This window comes from Phyllobates terribilis, unplaced genomic scaffold, assembly GCF_046119375.1.
Source record: "Phyllobates terribilis strain yellow unplaced genomic scaffold, ASM4611937v1 Scaffold_4__5_contigs__length_816908805, whole genome shotgun sequence".
Taxonomy (NCBI): domain Eukaryota; kingdom Metazoa; phylum Chordata; class Amphibia; order Anura; family Dendrobatidae; genus Phyllobates; species Phyllobates terribilis.
In genome coordinates, this window is record NW_027362764.1 from 109,831,489 (window position 1) to 109,853,818 (window position 22,330).

Sequence of the window (22,330 nt, forward strand, 5' to 3'; positions counted from 1 at the left end):
GGTCCAACGGGCGTCCTCGATGTGGCATCTGCCCCCCTCCTCTCTGCTCCTAATCGCATCCTCCTGCTTTGATGGATGTGGACAGGTAATCCACATTGTGAACAGATATCGTGCATGCACAGTAGCCTCACAGGACCGCGCAGGCGCACTCTGCTCTGCCCTACTGTGAGCAGAGCATAACACAGCACTGTGCAAGCGAATAGCGATATCATCGGGGTCATTCACATCAATCAAAGCTGCTGTCAATCACCAGTGAGGGAGGCTGAGCATGGAAAACCAGGGGGAGGACTTTGCAGGGAGCCTCCTGGCCACACCCAGGGTGCACTTAGTTAACATATTTGACTCAACTTCATTTTCCGCAGAACATGAAAGGTGCGATTTTTATTGCGACTGTATTCCCTACAAGGCTCTGTGCTTATAATATCAATTATCGCTGAAAGACTCCCTCAAAGAAGCAAGTAGCCCAGGCCAAATACGAGAAAGAAAAAATCAGCATCATTATTTCTATTTATAACTGTACAAAACTAGCTGTACCTTCAGGGGAAGACAAAGAAGAAATCCCACGGCCCTTCGTCTCTGTACTTGGGACAGGTTCTACGGCCTTTATTGGATGTGTGTGACTCACTTGAGTAAAAATGCAGTCTGCAAAACAAATATATGCAATATACTAATTTACTAAACAAGCTAATGACAAAGGACATTAACCCTTTTCTGACGTATGACCTAATAGTACGTCTTGGTGACCTGGGCCGATTGGACCAGTGACATACTATTAGGTCATATGGCAATCGCGCCCGCACACAAGCGGTGCGGGGCGATCGCCGCCAGGTGTCAGCTGATAACATCGGGTGTCAGCTGTGACTATGTGCAGGGAGTGGTCCCGCACCGCTCCCGACACATTAACCCCCTCAATGCTGCGATCGAAGTCGATTGCAGCATTGCGGTGGCAAGGGGAGGTGATCGCAATACTCACCTCCTCTTCCGGCCCCCAGCGCTGTCTGCCATGGCTTCCTGGATGTCGTCACCAGACAGAAGGAAGATTCTTTGGTCATGCGCAGTGCATGACCAAAATATCTTCTCCCTGTGCAGCACTGACAGCCTGCATGGCACAGGTATGGTGCTGCATTCCTGTGCTATACAGGCGATCAGAATAAAAAAGTGAAAGTCCCAGAGTGGGACACAAAATAAAAGTCCAAAAAGTGTTAAAAAAATGAAGAAAAAAAAATAATAAAAAAAAATTGTAAAAATATTTAAAAAAAATAATCCACCAAAAATAAAAATATAATGTACCCATCAATAAATATTATTATGAAAAAAAAAACAATAAAAGTACACATATTTAGTATCACCGCATCCGGAACGACCTGACCTATAAAACTGCCCCACTAGTTAACCCCTTTAGTGAACACGGTAAAAAAAATAAATAAAAAAAGAAGCAAAAAAACAATACTTTATCATCATACCGCCAAACAAAAAATGAAATAATACGCGATCAAAAAGACGAAAAAATAAAAAGTTATAGCTCTCAGAATAAAGCGATGCAAAAAAATATTTTTTTCTATAAAATAGCTTTTATTGTGTAAAAGCGCCAAAACATAGAAAAACAATATAAATGTGGTGCAGCTGTAAACGTACTGACCCGAAGAATAATGCTGCCTTATCAATATTACCACACGCAGAACAGCATAAAAAAAAAAACATAAAAAAAATTCTGGAATTGCTGGTTTTTGTTTATTTTGCCTCCCAAAAATCGTAATAGAAAGCGATCAAAAAATGTCAAGTGCCTGAAAATGGCACCAATAAAAACGTCAAGCCATCCCACAAAAAACAAGCCATCATATGACTCTGTCGGCCAAAATATGGAAAAATTATAGCTCTCAAAATATGGTGATGCAAAAACTAGATTTTGCAAAAAAAATGCATCTTTTAGTGTGTGACAGCTGTCAATCATAAAAACCCGATATGATTCTGGTATCTCTGTAATCGCACCGACCCGAAGAATAAAGTAATCTCATCACTTATACTGCACGAGGAACGGCGTAAAAAATAAACTCTAGGGTTGTGTTAGGGTTAGGGTTGGGCTGGGGTTATGATTGGGCTGGGGTTAAAATTGGGCTGGGGTTACGATTGGGCTGGGGTTACGATTGGGCTGGGGTTACGATTGGGCTGGGGTTACGATTGGGCTGGGGTTACGATTGGGCTGGGGTTACGATTGGGCTGGGGTTACGATTGGGCTGGGGTTACGATTGGGCTGGGGTTACGATTGGGCTGGGGTTACGATTGGGCTGGGGTTAGGATTGGGCTAGGGTTAGGATTGGGCTAGGGTTAGGATTGGGCTAGGGATTTGTTTCAAAAGTTAAAAAAAAGATGACGATATGGAGACTAGTGTTGAGCACAAGTGCTCGCTACTTGAGTTTGCATCGGGTGCTCGGGTATGCACTGAGTATCGGGGGTGCTCAAGTGACATGCTCGAGTCTCTGCCCCATATGCTTTGTGGCCAAAAAAACCTGGCGGGGATTGCCTGCCATGCACGAGCGATCCCCGCATGTTTTTTTTTGGGTGTCTAATAACCATGAAACATGCGAGCAGGGACTTGAGCATGTCACTCGAGCACCCGTGATACATGCTGCATACCAGTGTACCCGATGCAAACTCAAGTAGCGAGCACTTGCGCTCAAGACTAATGACAACTTATTCAATATGATGACCTAATGTTATCAAATTCTGTGTCGTACCTCTGGGTTCAAAATGTTCACTATACCCCTTGATAAAATCCTTGAGGGGTGTAGTTTCCAAAATGGGGTCACTTGGGGGGGGGGGGGGGGTTTCCACTGGTTAGGCACATCAGGGGCTCGACAAACGCGACATGGCGTCCGCTTCAATTCCAGCCAATTTTGAGTTCAAAAAGTCACACAGTGCTCCTTCCCTTCTGAACTCTGCCGTGCGCCCAAACACTGTATTTTCCCCACATATGGGGTATTGGCGTACTCAGGAGAAATTGCACAACAGTTTTTGGGGTCCATTTTCTCCTCTTACCCTTGTGAAAATAAAAAAATTGGGGCTAAAACATTATTTTTGTGGAAAAAGTTTGATTTTTTTATTTTCATGGCTCCATGTTATAAATTTCTGCAAAGTACTTGGGTGTTCAGGGTGCTCAGCACACATCTAGATAAGTTCCCTGAGGGGTCTAGTTTCCAAAATGGTGTCACTTGTGGGGGGTTTCCACTGTTTAGGCACATCAGGGGCACATCCACTAAGTATTCAAGTAAATTTTACATTCAAAAAGTCAAATGGTGCTCCTTCCCTTCCGAACCCTGCCGTGCGCCCAAACAGTGGTTTTCCCCCACATATGGGGTATCTGCTTACTCAGGAGAAATTGCACAACAAACTGCATGGTGCAATTTCTCCAGTTACCCTCATGAAAATGCAAAATTGGAGGCTGAAAAACATTTTTGTTGCAAAAATGTGAACATTTTATTTTTAAGGCTCAATGTTTTAAATTTCTGTGAAGCACCTGGGGGTTCAAGGTGCTCACCACACATCTAGATAAGTTCCCTGAGGGGTCTAGTTTCTAAAATGGTGTCACTTGTGGGGGGTTTCCACTGTTTAGGCACATCAGGGGCTCTCCAAACGCAACATGAGGTCCGCTAATTATTCAAGCAAATTTTACATTCAAAAAGTCAAATGGCGCTCCTTCTCTTCCGAGCCCTGCCGTGCGCCCAAACAGTGGTTTTTCCCCATGTATGGAGTATCTGCGTGCTCAGAGGAAATTGCAAAACAAATTTTGGGGTCCATTTTTCCTGTTACCCCTGCGAGAATAAAAAAAATTGGGTCTAAAGTAACATTTTTGGGAAAAAAGTTAAATGTTCATTTTTTTCTTCCACATTCAAAAAATTCCTGTGAAGCACCTGAAGGGTTCATAAAGTTCTGGAATGTGGTTTTGAGCACCTTGAAGGGTGCAGCTTTTAGAATGGTGTCACTTTTATTTTCTGTCATAAAGACCCCTCAAAGTGACTTCAAATGTGATGTGGTCCCTACAAAAATGGTTTCGTAAATTTTGTTGGAAAAATGAGAAATCGCTGGTCATCTTTTAACCCTTACAGCTCCCTAATAAAAAAAAAAATTTGGTTCCAAAATTGTGCTGATATAAAGTAGAGATGTGGGAAATGCTATTTATTAACTATTTTGTGTGACATATCTTTCTGATTTAAAAATAGACCAGCGATTTCTCATTTTTACAACAAAATAACAAAACCATTTTTTTACCACATCACATTTGAAGTGACTTTGAGGGGCCTTTATGACACAAAATACCCAAAAGTGACACAATTCTAAAAACTGCACCCCTCAAGGTGCTCAAAACCACATTCAAGAAATTTATTAACCCTTCAGGTGCTTCACAGACATTTTTGGAATGTGGAAGAAAAAAAAGTACATTTAACTTTTTTTCACAAAAATGTTACTTTAGACACCACTTTTTTATTTTTGCAAGGGTATCATTAATAAATGAAACCAAAAATTTGTTGTGCAATTCCTCCTGAGCAGGCAGATACCCCATATGTGGGGGGAAACCACTGTCTGGGAGCACGGCAGGGTTCGGAAGGGAAGGAGCACCATTTGACTTTTTGAATGTAAAATTTGCTTGAATAATTAGCGGACGCCATGTTGTGTTTGGAGAGCCCCTGATGTGCCTAAATAGTGGAACCCCCCCCCCCCCCCCCCACACTCAATTTTGAAAACTACACCCCTCAAGGATTTTATCAATGGGTATAGTGAACATTTTGAACCCAGAGGTACGACAAAGAATTTGATAACATTAGGTCATCATTTTGAATAAGTTGTCATTAGTCTTGAGCGCAAGTGCTCGCTACTTGAGTTTGTATGGGGTACTCGGGTATGCACCAAGTATCGGGGGATGCTCAAGTGACATGCTCGAGTCGCCACATGCATGTTTCAAGGTTATTAGACACCCCAAAAAAACCATGCCGGAATCGTTCGTGTATGGCAGGCAATCCCCGCAAGGTTTTTTTGATATATAACAGCCGTGAAACATATGGGGCGGAGACTCAAGCATGTCACTTGAGCACCCGCTATACTCGGTGCTTACCCGAGCACCCGATGCAAACTCAAGTAGCAAGCACTTGCGCTCAACATTAGTTGCCATATCGTCATTTTTTTTCTTTACTTCTGAAAAAATCCCAACCCCAACACAACCCTAGCCCAACCCTAACCCTAATTCTAGCCCAAGCCTAACCCTAGCCCAAGCCTAACCCTAGCCCAACCCTAACCCTAGCACAACCCTAACCCTAGCACAACTCAAACCCTAACCCTAGTACAACCCTAACCCTAGCCCAACCCTAACACAACCCTAACCCTAGCACAACCCTAACCCTAGCCCAACCCTAACACAACCCTAACTCTAGCACAACCCTAACCCTAGCATAACCCTAACCCTAGCACAACCCTAACCCCAGCCCAACCATAACCCTAGACCAAGCCTAGCTCAACCCTAACCCTAGCTCAACCCTAACCCTAACCAAACCAAACCCTAACCCTAGCTCAACCCTAATCCTAACCCTAGCACAACCCTAACCCTAGCACAACCCTAACCCTAGCACAACCCTAACCCTAGAGTTTATTTTTTATGCCGTTAATCATGCAGTATAAGTGATTAGACGACTTTATTCTTCGGGTCGGTGCATCTACAGTGATACTAGATGCATATCGGGTTTTTATGATTGACAGCTGTCATACACTAAAAACCCTTTTTTTTTTTTTGCAGACTAGTTTTTGCATTGCCATATTTTGAGAGCTATAATTTTTCCAAATTTCGGCTGACAAAGTCATATGACGGCTTGTTTTTTGCGGGACAAAGTGACGTTTTTATTGGTACCATTTTCGGGCAAGTGACATTTTTTCATCGCTTTCTATTCCAATTTTTGGGAGGCAGAATAAACAAACAAAAAGCAACAATTCAGGAATTGTTTTTTTGTTTTTTTTTTTTTATGTCGTTCTGCGTGTGGTAAAATTGATAAGTAGCTTTATCCTTCGGGTCAGTACGTTTACGGCGGTACCACATTTATATTGCTTTTTATGTTTTGGCGTTTTTACACAATAAAAGCTATTTTTATAGAAAAAAGGAGATTTTTGTGTACTCACCGTAAAATCTCCTTCTCTTAGCCTCTAATTGGGGGACACAGGACCATGGGTGTTATGCTGCTGTCCACTAGGAGGCGACACTATGCATAATCTGAAAAAGATTAACTGTGGCTCCTATGTATGAGCTCAAAAAAACAATATGAGAACTCAACATAATAACGGCCCGGAACGGGCGACAGGGTGGGAGCTGTGTCCCCCAATTAGAGGCTAAGAGAAAGAGATTTTACGGTGAGTACACAAAAATCTCCTTTACTCTGTCGCCTCATTGGGGGACACAGGACCATGGGACGTCCCAAAGCAGTCCCTGGGTGGGAAGCAATGGACGAATATTGTGTAGACGGGCCCCTACAATTGGGGTACCGCTGCCTGCAGAACACATCTACCCAGGCTCGCGTATGCTGAGGACTGGGTATGAACCCTGTAGTGTTTGGTAAACGTGTGTAGGCTAGTCTAGGTGGCTGCCTTACACACTTGTTGTGCCGAAGCCTGGTGCAAATGGCCCAGGAGGCCTCTACCGCACGTGTAGAGTGTGCCGTAATACCGGCTGGAAGAGGAGAATTTTTGAGGCGGTAGGCCTCTTGCATGGTGGATACCTGGCAAGGGTAGCTTTGGAAGCTGGCAGACCCTTGCGGCCGCCTTCCAGAAGGAGGAAAAGAGAATCAGACTTCCGGAAGGGCGCAGTCCTAGACACATAGATAAGCAATGCCCTGACAAGGTCAAGCGTATGCAGAGCCTTCTCCACTCTATGAACCGGGACCGGACAGAGGGATGGCAGTGAAATTTCTTCATTGAGGTGGAAATTAGACACAACCTTCAGAAGGAAGGATGGGACCGTACGGAGAACTATCTTGTCCTGGTAAAAAGCCAGAAAAGGCCGCCTGCAGGAGAGTGCTGTCAGTTCAGACACCCTGTGTAGCGAGGTGATTGCCACCAGGAAAACCACTTTCTGGGATAGAAGGCGGAGTGGGACTTCCCTAAGGGGTTCAAAGGGTGTTTCCTGCAATGCTGTCAGCACCAGGTTCAGGTCCCACGTTTCTAGTGGTCGTCTGTAGGGGTGGAACCAATCGGGAAACCCCCTGAAGAAATGTCCTTACTTGCGGCTTGTTAGCTATGCACCTCTGAAAAAGTACTGAGAGAGCTGACACCTGGCTCTTAAGGGAGGCCAGGGACAGTCTGACCTCCAGACCCGATTGGCGAAACCCAAGTACCCTGGGGAGGGAATAACGGAATGGGGTCTGGCCACGAAATTCGCACCAGGTAAAAAAGGCTTTCCAGGTACGGTAATAAATCTTTGCAGAGGTTGGCTTCCGTGCCCTGATCATGGTTCCAATGACGTCCGGCGAGAACCCTGACTGGGTTAGAACCCAGGTCTCAATGGCCACGCCGTCAAATTGAGGGCCCCTGAGTTCTGGTGGTAGAACGGGCCTTGTGACAGAAGATCCGGGCGGTCGGGGAGACGCCAGGGGACGTTTGCTGTGAGCTGTACGATGTCGGCGTACCATGTACGTCTGGGCCAGTCCGGTGCGATTAGGATGGTTGGAACTCCCTCTTGCTTGATCTTCCTCACCACTCTGGATATCAGGGAGAGAGGTGGAAAAATGTACAGGAGCTGGAACTGGGTCCAGTCTTGAACCAGGGCGTCCGCTCCTAGCGCCTGCGGGTCGCGAGTTCTGGCCATGAAGTTGGAGACCTTGGCAATGAAGTGGGATGCCATTAGGTCCACATCCGGAGTCCCCCAGCGATGGCAGATCTGTCGAAAAACTTCGGGATGGAGAGACCACTCTCCCGAGTCCATTCCTTGCCGGCTGAGGAAGTCTGCTTCCCAGTTGTCCACACCCGGAATGTGGACCATAGAGAGAACCGAACCTGTGTCTTCCGCCCAGTGGAGAATGTGTGTCACTTCTCGCATCGCTTGGGCACTGCGGGTCCCCCCTTGGTGATTCACATATGCCACAGCCGTGGCATTGTCCGACTGTATTCTGATGTGAGCGGCTGCTAGTAAGTGATGGAAGGCTCTCAATGCCAGGAGGATGGCACGAATTTCCAAGATGTTGATGGGCATGGTCGCTTCCGCTGGGGACCACTTGCCCCGTCAGGCTCGCGTCGGTGGTCAGAACCTTCCATTGACCCGTGAGAAAGGATTTCCCCTTTGTTAGTGAGATTGGCTTGAGTCACCAGTGCAGGGACCTCCTGGTTGACGACATCAGCTGGAACTCCCTGTCGAGAGAAAAAGGGTTCCTGTCCCATGACTTGAGGATGGCTAGTTGGAGAGGCCTGAGGTAAAGCTGGGCAAATGGGACCGCTTCTATTGCCGCCACCATCCTGCCGAGCACTCTCATGGCAAACCGGAGAGATCGAGGGGGTTTGCTGAAGAGAGTGCGAACTCCTAGACAGAGAGGCAGTGCCTTGTCCTTGGGAAGGAGCACTAGACCCCTGAAGGTGTTGAATAGCATTCCCAGGAAGGTCAGAGACTGACTCGGGGTTGGTGATGACTTTTGTAGGTTGACTAACCAGCCCAGGCGACTCAGAATGTCGACTGTGATTGAGACGCTGAGCTCGCAGTCCTTGAAGGTGGGAGCCTTGATAAGGAGATCGTCCAGGTATGGAACGACTACTATGCCTCTGGAGTGCAGGACGTCCATGGTGGCTGCCATGACTTTGTAAACACTCTGGGAGCCGTGGCGAGTCCGAACGGGAGCGCCACGAACTGGTAGTGGTCCTGATCAATTGCGAACCTGAGAAATCTCTGATGGGCGGGTACAATTGGTATATGCAGGTATGCGTCTTGTATGTCTATGGAGGCGAGAAATTCTCCCTTTTCCATGGACGCAATGATGGACCGAAGGGACTCCATGTGAAAATGACGTACCCGTACATATTTGTTGAGCTGTTTTAGGTCCAGTATAGGCCGTACGTCGCCTCCTTTCTTGGGGACTACGAATAAATTGGAGTAGAACCCTCGGAAGCGCTCGGCCGCAGGGACCGGTACTATGACTACTGCTTGAAGAAGCGAGAAGACCGCTTGGCGGAAGGCACAAGCCTTGGCTGGCGGTTTTGGGGGAACAAAAAGAAAGAGTCTGTTTGGTGGGTTGGAAGTGAACTCTATCTTGTATCCCGAAGACACTAGTTCCCTGACCCACCTGTCTTCTGACCAAAGTCGGCCACCTACAGGTGGAGTCCGTGAGTCATGATGAGGAGGAAGTCTGAGATTTTCCTCCTTTGAACTTTGACTGGCCTGCTTTTGACTGCCAGGTCTTGTCCCACTTTTGCGACGACCGGGAGTTGTCCCTGCGTAGGGAGCGGTTGCTATTTTGTGCTGGCCACGAGACAGACCAGCCGGAAGAGTTCCGAAAGGATCGGAATAGAGTTTGGTTACGCTTCTTGTAAGTGTGTTTGGGTTTCAATTGGGGGAGAGAGGTACTCTTACCCCCGGTGGCGTTGGATATCATCGTGTCCAACTGTTCACCAAAAAGTCGACCACTGAGGTATGGGAGGTGCGTGAGGGACTTCTTTGAGGCTGCTTCTGCTTTCCATTCCCGCAGCCAGAGGATACGCCGAATCGTGATGGCGTTTGATGCTATCCCCACTGCACCCCTTGCAGAATCCAGAGCTGCATGAAGCATGTAATCTGCTACAACTGCTATTTGAACCGCTTGGTCCGACAGCTCAGGAGCAGATACTTGGAGGCCAGCTTGTAAATTTTGGGCCCAAGCCAGGATGGCCTCGGCAGCCCAAACTGAAGCGAATGCGGTTGCCAGGGAGGCCACTGCGGCCTCGAAAACTGAACGAGCCATGCGTTCTACCTGCCGGTCTGCTGTGTCCCTGAGGGTTGAGCTATCTGGCAGTGAATGGAGTGACTGTGCTGCTAGCCTAGAGACTGGGGGATCCACTTCGGGTGGATCTGTCCATTCCTTGGTGGTCTCCTGTGGGAAGGGGTACCGCGCCTCCAGATATTTGCGATTGGTAAACTTCTTCTCAGGCTGTGAGAACTCTGGATGGTCAAAGAAGACCTTAGGCGGCTTCAGAAGTCCTTCAAAGGAAATCTTGTGTTGTGGTGCCTCCGGGGGCGGATCAGAAATGTCCAGTCGGAATCACACATGCCTTCCGAATCCTGTGTATCGCTAAGGCGTCTCCAGCTGGGTGAACCAGGGTGGAGGCCTTCTGTGGTCGGGGATTGCTGCGGAGAACAGCATTGTCTGTCCCGGGTAGGGGACGGTCTAGATGGCCTGGAACTACGGTGTCTCTCCCTAGAAGGGGATGACCATGTGCTATGGGATGACGCAGATAAACGTGACCTGTGGGTCCGCTTGCGTCCTGACCTAGACGTGGATGTGCCCGGGTCGACATGCCCCTGAGTCGAGCCTTCCCTTTGCTGGGTAGCGTTCATAGCCGAGGCATGACTCTGCAGAGCCTGAAGCAATGTGGATGTGAGGTTATCTATAGACTGCGTCATAGATTGCGACATCTGAGTGACCCATTCCGGCGTGGCATTAGACACCGAAGCATTGGCAGGGGCTTCTTGGGGCTCTGGCACAGTAGTCTGGATGCAATCCTGGCAGTGCGGGTACGTGCTGCCACTTGGGAGAGTATTGCTGGAGGCTGTACAGAGTGCATAATAGCAGTCCTGCCTGGTTCTCTTGCACCTTGAGCCAGTCATAGTGCACTGGGGTGGCTATGCAGAGGGCCCTACACGGGTGGCTATGCAGAGGAGACTGGACTCGCAGCCGAGGAAGAACTCCAGCTGTGATCTTATCCCACCGGTGTGCTCCTAGGTCCAGCGCCGAAGATCAACGGTCCTGTGTCCCCCGGAGACTGACTGGTCTTCCCTTATCCTGCAGCAGATAATGGCCGCTGGAGTAAAGTTAAGAAAGAAGGGGGGCGGAGAGCTGAAAAGGGCGGCAGAACTGTGTGAAATAACGCCCTTTCAGTCTCGATCTGCCCCCTCCATGACACTGTAGAGTGTCATATTTTTCATCCGGGGGGCGGAGAGGAGGTGGCGGCTTCGGCTAGGCCGAAGCCGCGGCCTAAATTAGATGCCTGATACCCAAAGAGACTGCAGGCCGGCGCGGAAGTCCGGGAGGGGGCCGGATCTGAACCGGACCACCCTGGATTTAAAGGCAGGATAGCGGTGGAGTATAAGCGGAAGGGGGGGCCCTGCGAAGAGTCCACCTGAGGCACCGTAGAGCTGGTGCTGCTGCAGAAACAGGACGCAGGGAGGCCTGTGCCTCTGTTGTGTTCTGCCTGCGCTCCCCCTGGCCCAGACAGGAGCCCGCAGCAGGGCTGGGGTCCCTGGATTCAGCTATAGTGTGCTGGCTGCTGGGAGCTGCTGCCTGTACAGGCCCTACCTGAGGCGGTTCAACCTAATACCCCCAGGGGGGGATTAGGGAGGTGCTGTTGTCACCATCAGGGGGCTATATCCTCGCCTCGACCTCAACCCAGAAACCAAAAAGGAATTGGGGAAGGAGGGGGGTCTCGAAGGAGCGACATGGGGAATAGCCATCTCAACTTCAACCATGCACCCCATAATAAGGGGCCGAGGAAGGAGCCATGCCGAGAGTCTTGCAGTAGACCCACTTTTCTTCATCTGTAATCCCGTCTGGTGAAAACGGAGTAAAAGTTTTAGGTGTGCCTCCTATGCGACACTAAGCAAAAACTGGAGAAGGCTGATGCCGTCCAGGGGTGTATACTGCAGAGGAGGAGCCACGGTTAATCTTTTTCAGATTATGCATAGTGTCGCCTCCTAGTGGACAGCAGCATAACACCCATGGTCCTGTGTCCCCCAATGAGGCGACAGAATAAAGAATTGTTTTTGCATCGCTTTATTCTATATTCTTTTTTCACTAATGGACCTGTATGGCAGTTCATTTTTTTGCGGGACAAGATGACGTTTTCAGCGGTACCATTTTTATTTACATTAGTTTTTTTTATCGCGTTTTATTCCATTTTTTGCTTTGCGGTATTATGATAAAGCATCGTTTTAGGTTTCGTTTTTTTTTTTTTTTACCGTGTTCACTAAAGGGGTTAACTAGTGCGACAATTTTATAGGTCAGGTCGTTCCAGACGCGGCAATACCAAATATGTGCACTTTTATTGGTTTATTTTTTATTTTTCCATAAGATTATTTATTTATGGGTACAATATATTTTTATAATTTTTTTAATTTTTTAAAAAATATTTTTACAATTGTTTTTTAATTATTTTTTTTTATACTATGTCCTACTATGGGACTTTCACTTTTTGCAGCCTGATCGGCTGTATATAGCACAGGAATGCAGCACCATCCCTGTGCTATGCAGCCTGTCAGCGCTGCACAGGGAGAAGTTACTTTGGTCGTGAACTGCGCATGACCAAAGTAACTTCCTGCCTCCTGGTGACCCGGATGTTGTCATGACATCGGGTCACCATGACAACATCCGGGACCGGACTCAGACGCTGCGGGACGCCGGCAGAGAAGGTAAGTATCGCACTTACCTCCTCTTGCCACCGGAATGCTGCAGGCACAGATACGTATTAGCACGCCTTAGGCCGGAAAGGGATAAAGAGTAACCATTGTTTTAATTTTTATTGCATAAATCAATAGTACACATGAAAATAAGCAACTATGTAATATGTCTTATCAGAGAAATTTGCTTCTTTCTAAGTCTGGACTGATCATTCACTCTCAAAATTCCCAATTTACAGGTAAAATCTGTATTAGGTGAAGACAGACTTTCTCATTACTGATGACAGTTGGTGCTGATAAGATTCTATATAAAGGGGAGGGGAATGGGAGGGGTAAGAGGAGGAGCTAGAGGCCGAGCTCCTCCCACCTCCTCTTCCCTACTGTTTACATAGAATCTTATGAAACAACTGTCATCTCCTATCCCAGTAATAGGAAAGCTCGTCTTCCATGCAGATTTTACCTGTAAATTGAGAAAAAAATGATCAGTCCTGGTAGAGAAAGAAGCAGATTTCCCCAATAAGATCCATTACAAAGTTTCTTATTTTAATGTGTACTATTGATTTATGAAATAAAAATTAAAAAACGGCAAAATGTATGGCCTCTTCTCTGCTAAGAGGGAAAAGGGAATTTGGGGAAAGACCCCAACTTTACTGTAGGTAAGGAAGCAAAACTAACAAGGTAGATTTTTTTGCTGGCAGTTTGCAGTGTACCAAAAACCCAACCTATGGTAACATTACACATTATATCACCATTAAATATGGAAAATTATCAAAACTAGGGCAAAGGAAAAGTGAAACTGGTAACCATTCAGAATGTAGCTAAAAATAATGAAAGCACTCTGCCTCCTGTGAATACCTAGTTTCATCATTTGAATTAGAATTTTGATCTAAAGAGAGACAATGGCCAATACATGAATTATGGACTTCCATGTATTCAGCGATTCCTTAGTTAGGTATTGGAATGATAGAAACTCCAGGCTCATATTAAAAAAAGCTTTTAGGTAGTTTGTCAGAGAAGCTATGGAGTTTCATGCATGTTTTCATCAAGGCTGTTTGTTTCAAAGTTTATAAAGTGTGTGGCATATTTTCTATGCCATAAAAATTTCCATTGTCCACCAAAGTTAGGAAAGTGGAACACGACAGTCATGGATGTACTTAACATTTTTTTTGGGACAGGTCCTCCAGATAAAAAGGCGTTCTAGTAGAAGCTCCCTATTGTGCCTCACAGAGGAGTGCCCAAAACACCGTGCACCTCCTAATGCATCCATATGGCCTAAAAGGGTATATGAACTGCTTAAAAACGGAAAGTACTAACCTGTAGAAAATGTGGCAGACCTAAATGTCCAGTTGGTGTCTTCGATGACCACAGTCTGATGTATGCTCAAGTCCTCTCGTAGATCCCATACTAAAACAGATCCCTCCGCTGTGCCGGCAAACACCAGAGACGCCAGGCCGGGGCTGAAACAGCAACATTTCACCTATACAATTCCAATAAGTAAAGTGTGAAAATGTAGTCTGCAATAAAATAGTCGTGAATATGTAAGATATGAAATATTAAAGGGGTGGTCCGAAAGCAACACGGATTTAATCCTAAATCTCTGTTTAATGTAATGTAACTAAAACTGACTCAGTAAAGGGTTCTGTAAACTTGCAGATTTAAAGCCATACACCCCATGGTTTCCTGTGTCCCTCAATGAAGCGATCAGAGAAATCTACATAAATCGCTGTACTGTGATCTCCCCAGGAACTCAACTGTCCTCACACACTCCAAAAATATACTGATAAGTTAATTAGTTTCCCATAAAAAAGTTGTCACTAATGCAGAGAAGCTTTGGTGTATGAAGCCACTAACAAAACAAGCAGTTCTGGAATAAACTATGTAACTATATGTAACTATGTAACCAGGGAAAAGTGAAAAAAGTACAAACAATAAAGTAACAAGAGAAGTTCCATAGATCACCTCAACAGATAATAAATACAATATTTTCATACCTCAGACTGACAAATGAGGATCTTCTGCGGGGTGGAAGGCTGCCATATATTCCATATACAGATAATATACTTTTCCCAGAGACTGGTAGACGAGGTGCTGCTGTCCAATCCATGCGCGGTAAGTAACAGATGTCTCTGTGCTTCAGAAAACTGCAGTAGGTACACACTGCGACCTAGAAACCATGAAGGGGAAATATGTTCACAGGGTTGTTGGTTTTTTTAGAGTTACTTTAAAACCAACAACAAAAAGGGAATCTGTCAGCAGGATTTTGCCATTAAATCTGAGACCTGTAAAATATAGGAAACAAGGGCCTGATTCCAGGGATGTGTCATTTATTAAGGCTGTGTGCTGTAGTTTCAATACAATCAGTATTTTATCAGCAGGAGATTATCAATACAGGACTACATCCCCCTATGTAACCCCGCCTGTACCACTGATTGGCAGCTTGCTGACAAATCACAGTTTACACAGAAAGCTGACAATCATGGGTGTGGGGGGGGTTATTACTCAGCATTCTGACTACTGCTACATCTACAATCAGAAATTCTATCAAAACTCTCACCAAACAACCTAGTAAGTGATACATCGCTGTAATGAGGCTTTTTTGCCTAATGTTATTCTGCTCTCAGATAATATAGCAAAAACCTGCTGACAAATTCCCTTTAACTATATTAGGGCCAAAGTACATTCAATAAGGACCAAGAACTGTTTATGAGAAAATGGCAATGATGGCTGTTTATCCAAAAAATCTAAAGCTAGAGACATTGTGATGTTACATTACCCAAAAGACCAAATTAAAGTGACCATGCCAGGAGAGCAGAGACTAAGGTTGTTCTGTTACCCCCTTCACTACCCGGCGATTTTTCATTTTTTTCGTTTTCGTTTTTTGCTCCCCTTCTTTCAAGAGCATGAGGGCATGTTTTTGCGGGACGAGTTGTACTTTTGAACGACACCATTGCTTTTACCATATCGAGTATTGGGAAAAAAATTCCAAGTGTGTTGAAATTGTAAAAATAAGAGCAATTCCACAATTGTTTTTTCGATTTTTTAATTTACCATGTTCACTATATGGTAAAACTGACCTGGTAATATGATTCCTCGGGTCAGCACGAGCATTCAGATACCAAACATGTATAATATTTTCTTTATTTAGGTAGTGGAAAAAAAATTCTGAAATTTGAAAAATAAAATTTAAAACTAAATAAATTTGTTTTTGTCGCCATTTTCCGAGATCTGTTTCTTTTTCATTTTTTCAGGCTCTGGAACTGGGTGATTCTGCCTGAACTGATGTGTTTTTTTTTAACTTCTGCAAACCCCTGGCTGTTATAACAACCCATCGGCGCCCCGCAATCACATGACAGGGCCACCGATGAGCGGGATTTGTGATGCGCTTCCGGTCAGCACGTGTTACATCCCGCTGTCAGTGAATGACAGTGGGATTTAACTGATTAACGGCTGTGGGTGGAGCACCGATCCATCCATGGCTGTTAGCAGCATTTGATGGCTGATTAAATCAGCAATGAAGAGCGGGGAAAGAGGTGGGCTCGGTGTGCAAGCCCACATCAAAGGCAGGGACAATACCTTTAACGTACATGTATGCCAAAAGGTAGTGAAGGGGTTAAAGAGGATCTGTCACCAGTTCAAAAGCGGACACTTCTGGTTCTTATTTATTGCTGTTGCTCCAAGTATTATTTGTCTCTTTTTTTTTTTTTTAAATCCCCCAGCTGATCCTCACAGCTGACACCCTGTATTATGTGCTACAGTGGTGGCCAAAAGTATTGACACCCCTGCAATTCTGTCAGATAAGACTCAGTTTCTTCCTGAAAATGATTGCAATTACAAATTCTTTGGTATTATTCTCTTCATTTAATTTGCTTGCAAGGAAAAAACACAAAAGAGAATGAAGCAAAAATCAAATCATTGATCATTTCACCCAAAACTCCAAAAATGGGCCAGACAAAAGTATTGGCACCCTCAGCCTAATACTTGGTTGCACAACCTTTAGCCAAAATAACTGCGAACAACCGCTTCCGGTAACCATCAATGAGTTTCTTACAATGCTCTGCTGGAATTGTAGACCATTCTTCTTTGGCAAACTGCTCCAGGTCCCTGATATTTGAAGGGTGCCTTCTCCAAACTGCCATTTTGAGATCTCTCCACAGGTGTTCTATGGGATTCAGGTCTGGACTCATTGCTGGCCACCTTAGAAGTCTCCAGTGCTTTCTCTCAAACCATTTTATAGTGCTTTTGGAAGTGTGTTTTGGGTCATTGTCCTGCTGGAAGACCCATGACCTCTGATGGAGACACAGCTTTCTCACACTGGGCTCTACATTATGCTGCAAAATTTGTTGGTAGTCTTCAGACTTCATAATGCCATGCACACGGTCAAGCAGTCCAGTGCCAGAGGCAGCAAAGCAACCCCAAAACATCAGGGAACCTCCGCCATGTTTGACTGTAGGGACCGTGTTCTTTTCTTTGAATGCCCCTTTTATTTCCTGTACACTCTATGTTGATGCTTTTTCCCAAAAAGCTCTACTTTTGTCTCATCTGACCAGAGAACATTCTTCCAAAACGTTTTAGGCTTTCTCAGGTAAGTTTTGGCAAACTCCAGCCTGGCTTTTTTATGTCTCGGGGTAAGAAGTGGGGTCTTCCTGGGTATCCTAACATACAGTCCCTTTTCATTCAGGTACCGACGGATAGTACGGGTTGACACTGTTGTACCCTCGGACTGCAGGGCAGCTTGAACTTGTTTGGATGTTAGTCGAGGTTCTTTATCCACCATCCGCACAATCTTGCGTTGAAAGCTCTCGTCAATTTTTCTTTTCCGTCCACATCTAGGGAGGTTAGCCACAGTGCCATGGGCTTTACACTTCTTGATGACACTGCGTACGGAAGACACAGGAAAATTCAGGTCTTTGGAGATGGACTTGTAGCCTTGAGATTGCTCATGCTTCCTCACAATTTGGTTTCTCAAGTCCTCAGACAGTTCTTTGGTCTTCTTTCTTTTCTCCATGCTCAATGTGGTACACACAAGGACACAGGACAGAGGTTGAGTCAACTTTAATCCATGTTAACTGGCTGCAAGTGTGATTTAGTTATTGCCAACACCTGTTAGGTGCCACAGGTAAGTTACAGGTGCTGTTAATTACACGAATTAGAGAAGCATCACATGATTTTTCAAACAGTGCCAATACTTTTGTCCACCCCCTTTTTTAGGTTTGGCGTGGAATGATTTCCAATTTGGCTTTAGGACAATTGTTTTTGTGTTTTTTCATTGAAGACAAATTAAATGAAGATAATAATACCAAAGAATTTGTGATTGCAATCATTTTTTAGGAAGAAACTGAGTATTATCTGACAGAATTGCAGGGGTGCCAATACTTTTGGCCACCACTGTAGGAGAGGTCCCGCACTGCTCCCAGCACATTAACCCCTGAAATGCTGCAATCAAAGTCAATCGCAGCATTTCCGGGGAAATTCTTATTCAATATGATGACTTAAAGTTTTCAAATTCTGTGACAAACCTCTGGGTTCAAAATGTTCACTATACCCCTTGATAAAATCCTTAAGGGGTGTAGTTTCCAAACTGGGGTCACTTGTGGGGGGTTTCCACTGTTTAGGCACATCAGGGGCTCCCCAAACACAGCATGGCGTCCGCTAATTATTCAAGCAAATTTTACATTCAAAAAGTCAAATGGCGCTTCTTCCTTTCCGTGCGCCCAAACAGTGGTTTTCCCCCACATATGAGGTATTGGCGTGTTCAGGAGAAAAAGCACAACAAATGGTATGGTGCAATTTCTCCTGTTACCCTTATGAAAATGCAAAATTGGAGGCTGAAAAATATTTTCGTGCAAAAAACGTGAAAATTTTATTTTTACGGCTCAATGGTATAAACTTCTGTGAAGCACCTGGGGGTTCAAGGTGCTCACCACACATGTAAAGTTCCCTGAGGGGTCTAGTTTCCAAACTGGGGGCAAATTTTACATTCAAAAAGTCAAATGGTGCTCTTTCCCTTCCAAACCCTGCCGTGTGCCCAAACAGTGTTTTTTCCCCATATATGGGGTATCAGCATACTCAGGAGGAATTGCATAACAAATTTTGGGGTCCATGTTTTCCAGTAACTGTTGCAAAAATAAAAAAACTGGGGTCTAAAGTAACATTTTTGTGAATTTTTTTCTTCCATATTCCAAAACTTCCTGTGAAGCACCTGAACGGTTAATAAACTTCTTGAATGTGGTTTTGAGCACCTTGGTGGGTGCAGTTTTTAGAATGGTGTCACTTTTAGGTATTTTCTGTCATAAAGGCCCTTCAGATAAATTCATTGAGGGGTTATAGTGTGTAAAATGAGGTCACTTATGGAGATTTTCTGCTGTTCTGGCACCTCAGGGGTTCTGCCAATGTGACATGATACCCTCAAACCAGTCCAGCAAAATCTGAACTCCAATATGGCGGCTTCTTTCCATCTGAGCTTTGCACTGTGCCTCAAAAGTAGTTCTCGACCACATATGGGGTATCTGTGTACATTTTTGTAGGAAAAAAGGAGATTTTTGTGTACTCACCGTAAAATCTTTCTCTTAGCCTCTAATTGGGGGACACAGGACCATGGGGTGTTATGCTGCTGTCCACTAGGAGGCGACACTATGCATAATCTGAAAAAGATTAACCGTGGCTCCTCCTCTGCAGTGTACACCCCTAGACGGCGTCAGCCTTCTCCACTTTTGTGCAAAAGCAATAGGAGGAACGTAACATGGATAACATAACCATGCCTATAAGAAGGCAATTATGTACGAGCTCAAGAAAAAAACAATATGAGAACTCAAACATAACAACGGCCCGGAACAGGCAACAGGGTGGGAGCTGTGTCCCCCAATTAGAGGCTAAGAGAAAGAGATTTTACGGTGAGTACAGAAAAATCTCCTTTACTCTGTCGCCTCATTGGGGGACACAGGACCATGGACGTCCCAAAGCAGTCCCTGGGTGGGAAGCAATGGACGAATATTGTGTAGACAGGCCCCTATAATTGTGCCTCTGCTGTCTGCAGGATACATCTACCCAGGCTCGCGTCTGCTGAGGACTGGGTATGAACCCTGTAGTGTTTGGTAAACGTGTGTAGGCTAGTCCAGGTGGCTGTCTTACACACTTGTTGTGCCGAGGCCTGGTGCCGAATGGCCCAGGAGGCCCCTACCGCACGTGTAGAGTGTGCCGCAATACCGGCTGGAAGAGGAGAATTTTTGAGGCAGTAGGCCTCTTGTATGGTGGATTTGATCCACCTGGCAAGGGTAGCTTTGGAAGCTGGTAGACCCTTGCGGCCGCCTTCCAGAAGAAGGAAAAGAGAATCAGACTTCCGGAAGGGCGCAGTCCTAGACACATAGATACGCAATGCCCTGACAAGGTCAAATGTATGCAGAGCCTTCTCCACTCTATGAACCGGGACCGGACAGAGGGATGGCAGTGAAATTTCCTCATTGAGGTGGAAGTTGGACACAACCTTTGGAAGGAAGGATGGGACCGCACAGAGAACTACCTTGTCCTGGTAAAAAGCCAGGAAGGGTTGTCTGCATGAGAGTGCTGTTAGTTCAGACACCCTGCGTAGCGAGGAGAATGGCACTAAGAAAACCACTTTCTGGGATAGAAGGCGGAGTGAGACTTCCCTAAGGGGATCAAAAGGTGTTTCCTGTAATGCTGTCAGCACCAGGTTGAGATCCCACGTTTCTAGTGGTCGTCTGTAGGGGGGAACCAATCGGGAAACCCCCTAAAGAAATGTCCTTACTTGCAGCTTGTTAGCAATGCACCTCTGAAAAAGCACTGAGAGAGGTGACACCTGGCTCTTAAGGGAGGCCAGGGACAGTCTGGCTTCCAGACCCGATTGGAGAAACCCAAGTACCCTGGGGAGGGAATAAGGGAATGGGGTCTGGCCACGAGATTCGCACCAGGTAAAAAAGGCTTTCCAGGTACGGTAATAAATCTTTGCAGAGGTTGGCTTCCGTGCCCTGATCATGGTTCCAATGACGTCAGGCGAGAACCCTGACTGGGTTAAAACCCAGGTCTCAATAGCCATGCCGTCAAATTGAGGGCCCCTGAGTTCTGGTGGTAGAACGGGCCTTCTGACAGAAGATCCGGGCGGTCGGAGAAACGCCAGGGGACGTCTGCTGTGAGCTGTACGATGTCGGCGTACCATGTACGTCTGGTGCCAGTCCGGTGCGATTAGGATGGTTGGAACTCCCTCTTGCTTGATCTTCCTCACCACTCTGGATATCAGGGGGAGAGGTGGAAAAATGTACAGGAGCTGGAACTGGGTCCAGTCTTGAACCAGGGAGTCCGCTCCTAGCGCCCACGGGTCGTGTGTTCTGGCCATGAAGTTGGAGACCTTAGGATTGAAGTGGGATGCCATTAGGTCCACATCCGGAGTCCCCCAGCGATGGGAGATCTGGCGAAAAACTTCGGGATGGAGAGACCACTCTCCCGAGTCCATTCCTTGCCGGCTGAGGAAGTCTGCTTCCCAGTTGTCCACACCCGGAATGTGGACCGCATAGAGAACCGAACCTGTGTCTTCCGCCCAGTGGAGAATGTGTGTCACTTCTCGCATCGCCTGGGCACTGCAGGTTCCCCCTTGGTGATTCACATATGCCACAGCCGTGGCATTGTCCGACTGTACTCTGATGTGAGAGGCTTCCAGTAAGTGATGGAAGGCTCTCAACGCCAGGAGGATGGCACGAATTTCCAAGATGTTGATGGGGATGGTCGCTTTTCGCTGGGGACCACTTGCCCTGTGCTCTGTGGTGTAGGTGTACCGCACCCCAACCCGTCAGGCTCGCGTCGGTGGTCAGAACCTTCCATTGACCAGTGAGAAAGGATTTCCCTTTGTTAGTAAGGTTGGCTTGAGCCACCAGTGCAGGGACCTCCTGGTTGACGACGTCAGCTGGAACTCCCTGTCGAGAGAAAAAGGGTTCCTGTCCCATGACTTGAGGATGGCTAGTTGGAGAGGTCTGAGGTGAAGCTGGGTAAATGGGACCGCTTCTATTGCCGCCACCATCCTGCCAAGGACTGTCATGGCAAACCGGAGAGATTAAGGGGGTTTGCTGAGGAGGGTGCGAACTCCTAAATGGAGAGGCAGTGCCTTGTCCTTGGGAAGGAGCACTAGACCCCTGAAGGTGTTGAATAACATTCCCAGGAAGGTCAGAGACTGACTTGGGGTTGGTGACGACTTTTGTAGGTTGACTAACCAACCCAGGCGACTCAGAATGTCGATTGTGATTGAGACGCTGAGCTCGCAGTCCTTGAAGGTGGGAGCCTTGATAAGGAGATCGTCCAGGTATGGAACGACTACTATGCCTCTGGAGTGCAGGACGTGCATGGTGGCTGCCATGACTTTGGTAAACACTCTGGGAGCCGTGACGAGTCCGAACGGGAGAGCCACGAACTGGTAGTGGTCCTGGTCGATTGCGAACCTGAGAAATCTCTGATGGGCGGGTGCAATTGGTATATGCAGGCATGCGTCTTGTATGTCTATGGAGGCGAGAAATTCTCCCTTCTCCATGGACGCAATGATGGACCGAAGGGACTCCATGCGAAACTGACGTACCCGTACATATTTGTTGAGCTGTTTTAGGTCCAGTATGGGCCTTACGCTGCCTCCTTTCTTGTTGACTACGAATAAATTTGAGTAGAACCCTTGGAAGCGCTCAGCCGTGGGGACCGGTACTATGACTCCTGCTTGAAGAAGCGATGAGACCGCTT

At 46.4% G+C, this 22,330-nt stretch overlaps 1 protein-coding gene across 4 annotated transcripts in view; it reads right to left on the reverse strand.

Annotated features, from left to right (window-relative positions):
* DYNC2I1 (dynein 2 intermediate chain 1) overlaps positions 1-22,330 on the reverse strand; it is a 102,183-nt gene that overhangs the window by 17,968 nt on the left and 61,885 nt on the right. For all 4 annotated transcript variants that reach the window (XM_073677676.1, XM_073677678.1, XM_073677674.1 and 1 more), the window contains 3 exons: positions 14,593-14,765; positions 13,916-14,078; positions 535-642 (listed from right to left, as the gene is read on the reverse strand). In XM_073677676.1, the coding sequence (XP_073533777.1) occupies positions 535-642; positions 13,916-14,078; positions 14,593-14,765 (444 nt within the window). The remainder of the gene's footprint in view (positions 1-534; positions 643-13,915; positions 14,079-14,592; positions 14,766-22,330) is intronic.